Source organism: Lissotriton vulgaris, chromosome 2_1 (assembly GCF_964263255.1).
Source record: "Lissotriton vulgaris chromosome 2_1, aLisVul1.2, whole genome shotgun sequence".
NCBI classification, from domain to species: Eukaryota; Metazoa; Chordata; class Amphibia; order Caudata; family Salamandridae; genus Lissotriton; species Lissotriton vulgaris.
In genome coordinates this window covers 680,490,417-680,504,315 of record NC_141687.1, presented here as the reverse complement: position 1 = coordinate 680,504,315, position 13,899 = coordinate 680,490,417, and the positions used below count along the sequence as shown (strand labels likewise).

The 13,899-nt window shown below is 43.5% G+C and overlaps 1 protein-coding gene across 2 annotated transcripts in view; it reads right to left on the bottom strand.

The window, feature by feature from the left end:
- SPON1 (spondin 1) overlaps positions 1–13,899 on the bottom strand; it is a 1,234,287-nt gene that overhangs the window by 77,271 nt on the left and 1,143,117 nt on the right. For both annotated transcript variants that reach the window (XM_086955876.1, XM_086955877.1), the window contains exon 13: positions 3,284–3,451. In XM_086955876.1, coding sequence (XP_086812002.1) covers positions 3,284–3,451 — 168 coding nt within the window. The remainder of the gene's footprint in view (positions 1–3,283; positions 3,452–13,899) is intronic.

Genomic DNA, 13,899 nt, shown 5'->3' with positions numbered 1-13,899 from the left:
CTTTTCTGGCTCCTTTAAGAGGGAGAATGATGGAGAGTGACTCCAGTCTATCACCCCCATAGCATAGGGATTAGGACTATAGACAGGATCCCTGCCTTTTATATAGTAGAGTATTTTCGTGTCCCTTTCCTTAGTGTAGGGCTTATGAATCTAAGCTAGGGGATAGATACATAAGTATTAATCATGATTTGCCCATTTGCTAAAGTGTTAGGATATTTTCCATGGAGTTGCGCATATTGCGGGCCCTGTAGGCCTTAAACGAGACAGACTCCATCTTGCTCTCTGCCTGGTAGCTCGAGAGGCCTTCTAGGTCAAGTGTAGTGTTTTAGTTTCAAGCTGTTGTTCACTTGGAGAGAACCGGCTCAGGCTGGCCGTTATCGAAGGAATGTATTTTTCTCCACTCCGAAGACACAACTTCAGGCCGGCCGGCTGGGAACGTGTCCTTGGTACGGGGAGATACAAGAATTTGGTGGGCGGCAGGTGGCTGACCGTAACTTTCCATGAAGGAACGGGCTTTGATATTAGCGAAGGTGTTAGTCAGTCAGCAGTCAGTCCGTAGGCGGCATCTAGCCATTAGCATCTCTGCCATTAATTATTCCATGGCGGACAGTCGCCATCTTTGAAGTCCGAGAAAGATTTAAAATCGAAACTCTCTGAGAAAGACTGAAGGAGAATTAGCGCGGAGCGCACTGAAACAGAGAGAGAGAGAGAGACGGTAGTTAATAACCAGCAAGGTTCCGGTGGCCTGGAGGGAAGCAGACGAGGTTGAGCCTAGCGGTGCAGACGTGTACTTGTGACGGCTGAGGTGTGACTGCGAGGCGAGCCAGGACACAGAGACGAGAAGGGAACCTAGATGACTGCCGAGTCCCGACTTCACATTAATAAGGTGACATCTGCTCTTTTCACCATAAGCGCGCATTCTAACCTTTACCTTTTCTTTGCAGGAATTATGTTGCATAGTATTGTGATGTATGTTCATTGTCAATAAATACCCTAGTTCTTAGTGAACTAACGTGTGCCTGGTATTCTTGTTCAATCCTGGTAAACAGCATTTCTAGGCGATTTCCATTTATATGAATGGACGAGTAATCCCAATCAGGTAAGAGGTGATCACATAAATAGGGAGTAACGTGGACCTTCGATGCCAAGGATAGTAGGCACATTAAACTATTTGGAAACCATACCAAATTCCATTATTATAGTTTTATCCCAAGTAGACAAAGGAGAAATTGTTCCGATAAGTGCTCATAGGAAATGAATGTGGTCGTCGTTGATATGCAGCGTTAGTGAGAACGTTGGGTAGGATTACCAGCGTGGATACCCACAGGATTGTGGCTTGCATAAGTGAGAGCGTCAGGGGGGATGACTGGCGTGTAGGTTTGCAGGATTGCGAACCGTTTGGAAAGGAGAGCATTGGGTTCTGCAGGCCCATGTGTAGACGCACCGGATTGTGTGTCATATCTGCCCTGGGGTAGATCAGTCTGGGTCGGAGTGGCCGCGAGACTAACTGATGTGAATAAGATATCGTAGAAAATCCATGCATGTGTATTGCTATTTCCCCATCCTTAGGTACGACCTGTATATACATATATCTATCCATATCCATTGTGAATACGTTCTAAGGAGGGAGGTGAGTACGTTTTGGCTGGGTTATAGGGGCCCCTAGGGGCTGATCCCATCTAAGCGGAAAATCCGGCCATTACAACGTTCTATTCGGAAATAAAGCAATCGCTTTTTGCCGATAACAGTTCATTCTCAAACAAATGGCACAGAATTTCGAAAGGTTCCAGCGGGTTCCTTCAGCATGTGGAATCTGGCGAGCACTTGGCAAGGATTTCATATTTTAAACCACGTTTCTCGAAGTCTTTGTGTAACACATTGAACTCGGCTCTTAAACATCGGAATAGCGCAACACTGCATAAAAATGAACAAACTATACCGTACACGTACAACCTATGGAAAACACGGGCGCTGTCACAAACGGTGGCAAGTACCTCCACACCTTTTAAAACAAGGTTTCAGATTGCTTTGTGTAATTATGAGTGATATTTCAACCGACCTTCCATTATAAACAAGTCCCGCGGCGACCCGGAAGCTCTTGGCCGGCCGGCCAATCCGGTCGCGGCCGACCGGAAGTCCCGCCTCCCGAGGTCTGCGAGCTGCCGGCGCCTGGAGCGCCCTGCCTGTCCGAATCAGCCCGGGTCCCCAGGAGGGGGCCGGGGAGAAGGAGGAGTGTGGCGCCTGTTGCAGGGCTCCTCGGACCTGAGGGAGCCCCGATTGTGAAGAGGAGACGAGACGCGCCGTGAGGCGCGGAGCGCGAGAGGAGCCCGCCGGAAGAGCGCAGTCGGTGAGTGGGACCCAGGGCTGAAGTGAAGTGCGTGCGTGCCTGTGTGTATGCCTGGGAGGGGTGGGGGAGGGGGAGGGGGAGTGTGTGCGCGCGTGTGTGCGTGTGGGAATGTGTGTGCGCATGCGTGACTGTGTGATTGAGAGACAATGCGAGGTAGGGGATAGTGTGCCTGTATGTGTGCCTGTATGTGTGTTGTATGCCTGCGTGTGCATGCGCGCGCCTGTGTGTGTGTGTGTGCGTGCATGCAGAGGGGTGGGGGCTGCCTGTGTGTGTGTGTGAGCAAGGGATTTGATTTGCGCATGCGCAGCTACCAGACGCTCGCTCCCGAGGTGAAATCTGACCTCGTCAAAGCGCGCGTCTGATAGCTGTCCTCATTCCTAAATACGGGCCACAATAGGTCTGAAGCAGACACCTCAATGCTCACGCATTGAGGGTTAGGTCTGCTCGACCTAAAAATTGTAAGAGCCATTGAAAGAAGTGACGTGTTTGTTCTTGACTGCCTAGACTGAGAGGGCGTGATAGCTGAAGAAAAGGTGGGCAATACAGCAAGCATGCAATGTAATCAACTGTTTAGAATATTTTGATATTGCATAGGAACCAATACTATATTGAAGCACATTGAACAAACGTATACAAAGGTAAATAAATAAACAAAATGAGATCGAAACAATATCAATCTGAAATGGAAAACTAAGTGGAAGGTAAATATTTACGTTTTTAAAACAGACCGAGGAAAGATAAACTATGACTTGAAATAAAATAAAATACATTTTTTGTACTATTAAAATAGAGAGTAAATGTATCATTAGATCTGAAATAGAAACAGTATTTTGTTGTTCATCATTGATTACGGTCAGCATGATATAAATGCATTTCACAGACTATATTGTGAAGAAATGGTTAGTTAAGTAACATTATTGTATCATTATCACTTACGACATTCGGGCATCATGCATTTTTCAACTTCGGTTGTTTCTGTTTTGCACATAGATCCATCTGCTGGAGTCATTTTTATCATCCGGTGTCGCTTTTTCATGCCCAACCCACAGGTGGCGCTGCATTCATCCCATTCTGCCCATTCTGTCACAATGCAGCTACTGGGAGCTTTTTATGCAGAAAGAAAAAAAATTTAAAGGATTTAAATCAGATCAATAGAGAAATAATTGAACAATTTTGTTGTTGAAACCCTTCCAATGAGAGCCATTTTTGACAGTTAGTGGTAATGAATGGGTTCATAAACATATGAGGTACAGTCCTGTTTTGCTGTTCTCCTAAAACATTGCCTGAGAGGTCAAAATGGCCATTATACACATATAGGTCTGTTACTGAAAGGGCACAAATGTGCCCTATTATGAAGATTGTGCTGCCTCCATGGCAGCTGCAAAATTGCATTGACCCCAAGGCAGTGCATTAACCCTTTCGCTGCGGCGGCTATTCCGCCGCAGCGCTAAGAGGGCGGGGCGGCCGTGCGGCGGCCGCATGCTGGTGACAGAACCGCTCCGTCACCAGCCGCGGTTGGAGCGGTTCCGTCATGGCCCGCCACGCTCAATAGAACGCGCCGCGCAGGCGCAAAATCAGTGCCGCGCAGGCACGGCGGCCGGGCCATGACGGAACCGCTCCGTTATCAGCACAGCCCAACCGCAGCTGATGACGGAGCCGCTCCATCATCAGCATGGAATGTGTTAAAGAGAAATAGGGAACAGCAGTTTAAAAGCTGCTTCGTGTTTCTCTTTGCAGGCGGCAACCCATCTGCACTTTTGCAAGGGACTAGAGATTCCCCTTGCAGGAGGCTGCAGTGAGTGACTGCACCACCCACAGTGGGATGTTTGGGAGTCCACAGTGTCCACTTTGATCCCTTGAGAGGGCTATCCTTAGGGGACACACTAGCAGTGTACTACCTTTTTGTGGCACGCTTTTAGTACACCTAAGTGCATGTTTGCCCCTGTGCCCACATCAGTAGTACGGCGTGGGTGAATAGTAAAAGTGATTCCCTCACTGCATAGGAACACATCATGCAAATGAGGAAACGCCCTCTTGGGATAGTGCTACATGTGTGTCAGCGATTTCTGTATTACAGAAAGAGCTGCACCTTCAGTAATACCAAAGAGGCCCAGGGGAGCACAAAGTGGGTGTAAGCACCGGTTATGCCCACGGGACACTTTCTGTAATATGACACCTTGCTCACTAGGTTTTACCATTCCACAGCAATGAACTACTAGGGACATCCAATGTTGTTAGAAATGGGGGTCTCTAGTTGGCAAAGGTTTGCACCTTTGTCCAAGTAGAGACTCTTCGTCCTAGTCAGAGTAAGGGAGATACACTTCTAAAATAACCCCTGCTCACCCCGTAGCTTTGCATGAGCAGACAGGTTTATCTCAGAGGCAGTGTATAAAGCATTTGTGCATGCAAACAGTTACACATTGAAAATACTGCAAATGGACAACACACCAGTTTAGAAAAATAAGCAAAACATTATCTAAACTAACAATAACAAACATCCAACATACAATACTGTAAAAATAATTACTGTGCAAAAAAACATTCAATTGCAGGAATAATGGGAAACACAGTTCCTTTGACACAGTAGCTTTGTTTTGGGCTACCGCAATACTGAACACGACAGAGTCACAATTTCCGCCAACTGCATCGGTGTGGGTCATTTAATGCATAGACAGACTGTGAGACCATACTTTTCTTGTTGCGGCCAATGTGCTGATGCAAGTTGGTGGGGCAAAATGTTGCAATTATGATGTGAGACGGAAGCTTTGCAGCATGTGATGTCCTCACGGCTCGGTGCAGGTAGCAGCTCGTTGACGGAGCCAGTGAGACCAAGGCTTGTGTTGCAGGGTGAGATGGTGCTTAATGCAGTGCTGGCAGGTCACAGTGTGGTGACTGAGCCGGTTGATGTTTGAGTCAGGTAGCAACAGAGTTGGTGTCGTCTGTGCAGGGTGTAGCAAAGCAGTGCGGAGTGTGGTGCCCACAGGATGCAGTGCAAGCAGTGGCTCGTTGACGGAGTCGGTGAGACCAGCGTTGTGTTAAAGAGTGAGGCTGTGCTCTCTGCAGGGCCTTCTGGACACAGGATCCTGCGATGGACTTAGTGATAGAGTCGGTTGCCCTGGTCTTCTGCAGTGACTGAAACCAGTGGTTCCAGAAATTGTGCCCAGAAAGATGGTGAGGTCTTTGCTGTTCCGGAGACCTCTTGAACAGGGGCAAGCTCCACTTCAAGCTCTTGAAGATACTTTCTCAAGCAGGATACACACATTATTCCTCCCCTTGGCAGAAACAGCCACTTAAGGCCAACCCCAGATAGCAGACACCAAAGGGGCAGTACACCTCCTCCTTTCCTCCAGCTCTTCTCCTTGGCAGAGGTTCCTCTTGAAGTCTAAAAGTGTTCTAAGGTTCTGGGGTTTGGGCCCCTCTTTTTATGCAGTAAATCATTTGTTTATTGGTGGTAGAGAAGCCCTGTGCCCAGTCAAAACCTCTCTGGTGCAGCTTCCTGGGAGGAGGTGGAGACAGCATTGTGTAAGGCAGACCAGGCCTATTCAGGTAAAAGGAAATCTCCTCCCCCTACTCTAAACACAGCAAAGGTCTATTCAGATCAGCCCTGACTCACCCTGGAAAGGCAGGACACACCTAACCGCTCCTCCCACCAAGTGGCTGTCTGAACAGAATGCACATCCCCAGCCCCTGTGACTCCTAAGCCAGACAGTTCATACACATCCTAGCAGAGGCACACTGGATGGCCAAGCAAGAAAATACCTACTTTCTAAAAGTGGTATTTTTAAACCCAGAATGCAAAAATCACCCTTACTAAAAGATGCATCTTAACATTCTAAGTTCAGGCAAACTAAACGTTATTTTTCTATCTTGTTCCCCTGGGTAGTTGTGCTTATACGATGTTATAAGCAAACTCCACATTCTATCCCATGGGGACAGATAGTCTTACAATAGTGAAAATGAATTTGGCAGTTTTTCACTATTAGGGCATGCCACACATACCAGGGTACGTCCTACCTTTCACAAACACTGCACCCTGCCTACAGGGGAACCTTGGGCCTACTGTAGGGGTGACTCACATGTATTAAAGGGGAAGTAAGGATAGGGCCTGGCAAGTAGGTGCACTTACCATGTCAACATAGCAGTACTAGACTGCAAAAAGGCTGTGCACTATCAGTACCATACTGCAAAAAGGTTCTGCACTGGCAGGCCTGAGTTACATTTACAGTCTGCTTATGAGGGTGGCACAATTAGTGCTGCAGGCCCACTAGCAGCATTTGATTTACGGGCCCTGGGCACACACAGTGCACTGTACGAGGGACTGACTAGCAAATCAAATATGCCAATCATGGAATCACCAATCCATGTCAACAATTGACAAAGGGACCGCTTGCACTTTGGCACTGAACAGCACTGGCAAAGTGCCATGAGCATCTAGGCCAGCAAAACGAGGTCCATCACACAGCAAAAACTGGAGGCAAAGGCAAAAATACAGAGGAAACCCATGCCAATGATGCCTGGTCTAACAAAGGTCATATCTCATCAATCACAATTACATTTTGTGATAATAATCAACAAATAATTAATTTCCCATTTCCCCAGCGTCCTGCACAGAAGGACAGAATATCATTAAAAATGTAGTTTTTAGAATTACACCTCATTGTGAAGAGTAAAGCATAGCACGGACAATGTTTCTCTAGAATATATAAAATACCTAGTTTTAAAAAATGCTAATAAACTGAAATTGGATTTTTCTGCCCTCTCGTGGTCATAAAAATGCAAAGTATATTTGCAACAAAAAAAAATTGCCTCCATGACACTAATTAGCGCACGGCTGCGCATTGCGATGCGACACATTGCGTAACTATGGGTTACCATCCAATGCAAATCCGGATTTTCGTTGGAATGTAAATACAAAGCGAGCACTTCGCTTTATGTCTGTGTTAAACGAATAATGCAAATCAAATGTAAAGTTGTAAATCTAGGCCTCTTTGCCTATGCCTGGACCTCTGAGACTGAACTTGAAAATGTGATGGCTGTCCTGCTTAACAATGATGGTTTGACTTTTAGGCTATTGTTGTTGTACCTAAGGCATTCTATGGCAGCAGATTTTTCATTTAACTGGGAGCAAACTTTAATTGAGTTTTAATGCTTTAGTATTGTTTCTATTATTATGTTAATTTCATTTGACATAGTTCATTATAGTTAAATTTTTTCACTCCATTAAATGTCACAACGGTAAAAAGTTATTTGAGGACATTTCCTGAGAAGTGAGGATGGGTGGATGAGTATATGAGTGGATGATGTCAGTTCTGCTACCTCTGGCAGTTTGGTGCATTGACATAGATGTGTGCAAGCAGTGATTTGATGCTCCATTTTTACCACTTAGTAAATCATTGTAATATTACTGGGTGTGTGCATATTCAGTCATTAAATATGCAGCTCCGCATGCTCTAGGGAGTTTGCAATTGCAAACTCCTACATACTAGAAGCAGATATAGTACATATAAAAACCTTTCCCTGTATTGGCAACACTGAAGGTATATTTGATGTACCAGCAATGTACTACATAGAAGGAGGCCATACATTTACATTTAGTACTGCAACCTGGACACCAACTTTACCATTAGTATGCTTCTTAGTCAAATCGTTAGGACAAAAAGTACTGCAACATACAACATTTGTCACAGTTCTGTAAGTTACAAGGAAAGAACTACTGTGGACACAACCACCGCTTATATCAAGATGCAATAGTTTAGTTCTAGTAATCGTGGAGTAATTAGCACGAGAGGGAACACCATTAACCAACAATTATGCTGTCACACAGCACATTACAAACCTGATAGATTGCCATTTAGCTACTCATGAAATTTTCTAACACAATCAACCCGAAGTAATCTGTTTTCGTTGGACTGAGTTACGACTGCATGTCTGTAGTGGTATACGTTCTTTACCCAGCAGCCTTTTTGATGCAGCAGGTTAACACACTACAATAAGTACCATGCAGGCCAATTTTCAGGTATTTTTTAAATTTAAACTACATACTTATAAAGTCATGTTTATAAATGGCTAGGGGATGGGAAAGGGGATGAGTATAGGGGAAGAAGTTAGGTTTTTCTTTCAGGGTTTATGGGTGGGTAGCAGTAGAGGGAATAAAGTTTTTTTGTAGTTTCAGGGCAGGTCGAGGTAACTGGTTTTCTAGGGCTATGGGGTGGATAGAAGTAAAATGAGTTTTTTAGGGTTCGGGGAAATAGAGGTCAGGGGTTTTAAGGTTCATTGGTGGGTAACGGTAAAGGGAGGTAAGGGGTTTCTTGTGTTCCGGGGTGGGTAGAGGTGAACAAAAGTTAGGGGTTTAAAAAAAGACAGGAGGTTTGACGGGGTTGCCCCAGAAACTTAAAAAGGAAAAAGAAGGAGAGTTTGGTTTAATGAGGGGGGGTGGGGGGGTACTATATCTTGCTTTAATAACCTTGGTTTATGCCATGTAGGACTGAGGTGTTTAGAAGCTCAGTGAAGTCAGGTGCAGGACCCATGATGCAAGATTTGAAGCCAGGACAGTGTACGGTTTCGTTACAATATACAAAGCTTTCTTTTGTCTTGCACCTTACATTGCATTGGCAAGGCTCATTGCTGAGAACAATACCCATGATGGTTGTATTTATGGCGGCATAGGTAGGCTGAAAGGTAAATATTCAGCTTTTTCTTGGAAAATGTTGCATATCTTTTGGATTTTTATCTCTAATAAGCTAAGGCAATTCTCAGAATGCTGGGTAAAGGCAAAAGCCATATTAAAGGGTTAACTCCGGCTCTATCTTTTCATAAAATATGGTAAAAAAATTGCTTGGTTGAGGAGTTTTACCACATTATTAAAACTTAATTATAGCCCTGCACTTACATCGACTCCACAACATAAACTATCAACACAATCGAAGTAAGTAAATTTGGAGCTTAACAAAGCATCTCTTTACTTCCCTATGCAGATTTACCTTGACGTTCTTTTGGTAGCCGATACTGTGAAGTCAATATATGTGCAGTTTAATATTCTTGACATTTATGTTGTAACATACAAACTTTTTCCCTTTGAAACGTTCATTGAAAGTTCTTTTAAAAACATCTGGCATTGGTTGTGTTGGTCATTGACATGATCTGTTCCGAAAAATATCCCTAAATTTAAGCCATTTATTTTTAGTTCTTCCATTTTGGAGACAAAACGTTGGCTGGCGACCTTGTCTGCTGTGCAGGTTTCTTGAGCTGTTGAAGACAGATACATTTTACCAGACTATCTCTGTGGGTAGATAGCTGAGCCCATTGTCTACATGCTGCAAATACAACTTCTGATGCAGGGGTCTCCAACCTTTTCTATAAGAAGAGCTACTTTTGTTCAATGAAAATCATCTTGAGCTACTAGTGTTGGTGTTGCAGTAATTACAGCATCAGTGAAGATCACCTTAGTGGAAACTCTATTCAAGATTACCAGCAGTGATCACCTCAGTGCATTGGGTGGGGTGGAGGGTTGCCAGTAATAAAAAAGCCTTAGCAATTTACAATTCCTTTACATAGGTAATACATAATAGCCACAGCTGAAAGTCCCTGGGTGTCAAGGTAATACTGTAATAATGTCTCACATTTCCCAAATGATTATCACTCAATTTATAACTTAAAAATGCATTTTGGAATTTCAGCCATTTTCTCCAAACATCAGCTATGAGTTCTGAAAAGACACACATTTTCGTCTCAAATTAAAGTTTCTCATTTGTGGTATACATATAATAATTCAACCGAGCAAACACTTTTAATTTAATAGGTTGGCCGCACACCGGGAGATCTAACCAGTAACTCAGAAACTACTCGTTCGAGAAGCCTGTTATTCTATGCATTTAGCTCACTACATAGGAGATATGAATACTTCACAGAATCATTAAGGTTCCAGGATACCATCAACCTCTGTGGCTTGCTTATTGTCAGGTAAGTCCAGCTTGAGCTCGACAATGCCCAACAAGAAGGCTTTATGATGCAGATTCTGGCAGAACCTATCCTGACACCTCTTCCATCCAGCAAGGCACAACGACAGAGTGATTAGTTATATATTGATAGTCAGTAGTGTGCCTTAGTTGATTATAATCTGAACTCGAAGATAGATGTTGTATTCCTTTCCAGATATATGTCTATAGTAATGTGGGTTAAGTCCAGAAAACAGAGCAAGCATTCAATGTTGGGGCCCCTGCTGATGACCCTGTTGATGTTCTATGTTATGGACACAAAGAAGAACGCAAATAAAAAAAAGATGTGAGCCTAAAGCAGGATCTTTTGGGCACAACTGTTTACCTATTATTCTCGTTTACTCACACAACAGTAGTGGCTGTCAGTAATACTAACACAGCGCCATTTATAATAGTAACAATACCAGCAGATACCTTACCAATGCAGAGGGTCCGGTTAGCTATATCACGATGTAGTGCATTCGTGCAGGTTTTTTGAAGTTTTGAAGGTTTTGACATTAATCCACGTATAATTACTTTCAGTATGTGTTATTTGCACAAGACTGGGTCATTCTGAATGCCCAGCTGGATTTCACCTGTCAATGTGTGGTTGACTCCTATCCTAATCAAGACTATTAGTACATCTGTGCACCAAGATCGAAAAGTTCAAGTAGCTCACCTTCTATATGTCAAGTATATGACGACAGAACTATTATACTCAGATGTTTTAGAAAATAAAATCGATCCTTTTCAAATTATTTTTTTAATTTTTTTTTTATTGTGGTTCAGTTCGCGAGGCATTGGTGTATTCAGTATGCAAAGAAAATGAAAACTGATTTGTATTGTATCAATAATGAATAATGGAACTTGGCACTGGGATTAAAACAATGTTAGTGCATTCGTGTTCACTATCCATTATTTAGCAATTTACTCAGCTAATTATATGTAACTATGTCAGAATTTGATTATCTTAAAACACATGGCATGCTTGCAATCACATTTATCCATTTATTTTATTTTTGATGAGGCGGTTTGCAACAGAACTTGATATCTACAATTGCTATAGCAGTGTATAACACACAACTGTGGCACGGAAACAGTGACATAAAAACTCATATAAAGGCTAGAGTTAAAGATTCAGAATGAAGGGGTGCCTGTTGGGTTTTAGGATTCGGCTTCTTGAATTTTAGAAAAGGTTGTAGTAGAGAGAGAGACAAACACATGTCAAGGGAAGGAATACTCCAACCCTGGAGAAGATTCTCCGTTCCTAGTCCAAGGTTGTGGGCAAGTTGATGCTAAATACATCAATAAACAAGCATTTGCAATGCAATAGGTCGTGCATTTGCGGGAGTTTGAGCTATTGGCATTGTGAATAACAATGCTGTTTTTGTGTTTTAAAAACCTGCAAGCGGTGCCTAAACACACACTTTGTACTTATAGTCGTTACTTATGAGAAGCAAGGCTAGAAGTAACTGCGTCTCTTTTACTGCCAGCCTTGAGGTCAGAACCCGTTTAAATGGCGTCACCTTACATCATAAATCCTTTCCGTTAATAATAAAAATATTTGTGAACAGGTTTTCTGTACACACTGTACTTACACATACATATTATACGTCCAGCTTTTCTTTTTAAAGTGCTGGATGACTCGCGGACCCTCCTGTCGCGTGCTCACAGCAGAAGTATTCAAGAATACACTACTTAACTAGGAGCCATGTCTGTCTGTCGCTGTCAGTGCTGGGGAGAATTTAGCTAAAAGAGCCATGTGAATTCTTGACTCTCCGTGAGCTGCACTTGCTGCAGGTGATACCTTCACCTGCATGGAGTGGAACTGGTTGAAGGTCAGTGGTTGTTGAACGAGATCTCAAGTTCTGTAAATCTGTCACTGGTGCTTTCGGCGCTCAAGGAAACAATCGGAGATTTGATACTAATCTGTGCCCCCACTATGGCGCCGAGCCAAGGAAACATTCAATACTAGCAAACTTTGCTATTGCAGCAATGTATTTAACATCTACAGCCCCTTCCTCAGTGTGGATCTTCCCAATTTTCTGAATTCTGAAACACCTCTTTAATTGTAATACATTGCATATTAGAACATTGGAATGTTGGGAGCTCCAGTGCAGACAACGGAGTGCTCCCTGCTTCTACGGGCCGGTAAAAGCCCGCAGAGCAACATTCCAATGTTCTACAAAGGCTTCTCGAAGTTCGAGGGGATTTATATCCCCTCAAGCTTCGAGAACCCTTTGTTTAATTTGTTAGAATATTCTGCCCTCTAGTGGCAGAATGTTCTAATAGCCTTATAGCCCTTCGTAGCAGGGCTATACGGCTATTAAAGTCCCGCTGTTTCGTTAAAGTCCCTCGCCTTCGGCTCGGGCCTTTAACGATTCAGCAGGCCTTTAATAGCCGGTATAGCCCGCTACGGCAGGCTATAAGGCTATAGTAAAAGGCTTCGGAGTCCGAATGTTTCTCAATAAAGGCCACAGACTCAGACGTCAGAAAGTATTTTTTTATAGCAAGTGGTACTGTCCTAAGAGTCCACGAGGGCAAAAAGCAAATTTGATCTCTGTTGTATCTTGTTTGGGGGTTTAGCCTAGTGTTCAGGTACGGTGACATGCCAGACAACAAAATAAAATGACCCTCACTACCGTAAATTGAGAACGCAAAGCATCGGTAGCGATTGTTATGGTGACCAGCAAACTAGCAACTTGTGTCTATAGTTTCCATAGTCTGTAATCTCAAAACGTATAATATTCATTTTGCATCAAACTGGAATATGATATTTTGTTCTCAAGGATATATTTGATATGGCTCATTGTATTCAATCAGTAGAAAATGTTGAACCGCCTTGAAGCTTTTCTATGTCTACCTATTGTTGTTTATGTTCTTCACGTGACTTTGTGATCCAGTCGTTAAGTACACAGTTGTTTCTGGCTGAGCAAAGATCTATTATAATTTTACAGTGGGCTTAGAGCCCACCCATTACTTACCATTGGTTGGCTTTATTGTCACTCTTATTTCCTTGCTTTTTGGTTTGTTCGCTTGCGTGGTCTTTCCTTCATCTTCTTATGTTCGTTCCTGCCTGTGGGTCGGGACCTCATTACTTCTATTCTTCTAATGCTTAATTTTCAGACACAATTTTTTTTCTTTTGGGTTAAGCATTAGGTGGTAGTACATATGTTTTCCAGTGTTCTCCCTTGTGTACTTCTTCCCTCCACAATCCATGTTGCTCTCTTTTGCGCATCTGCTTCTCCTCCAAGCTCTCCATGCCAGGCTCACCATCATATGCTTCTGTCCCATGTGTTGCATTCTTGTCCATGTGCTTCTCGCCCCCAGATCCACATTGCTTTCTCTCATCGGTGTGCCCCCCCTCCCTTCTCTTCCCATTGCTGTCCCTTGCCATCTGTTTTTCATTTCCCTATCTGCTTCCTCCAGATTGCTTTCACCTACCATGCTGCTTCTGTACATCATCCTCTATGTTGCTTCTGCCCCAACCTCCATGTTGATTTCCTCCATCTGTGTCCTCTGTGTTGCTTCTCCCATTGGCTAAAAAAATACACTTTGTGCACTACTGTTTCTTATATT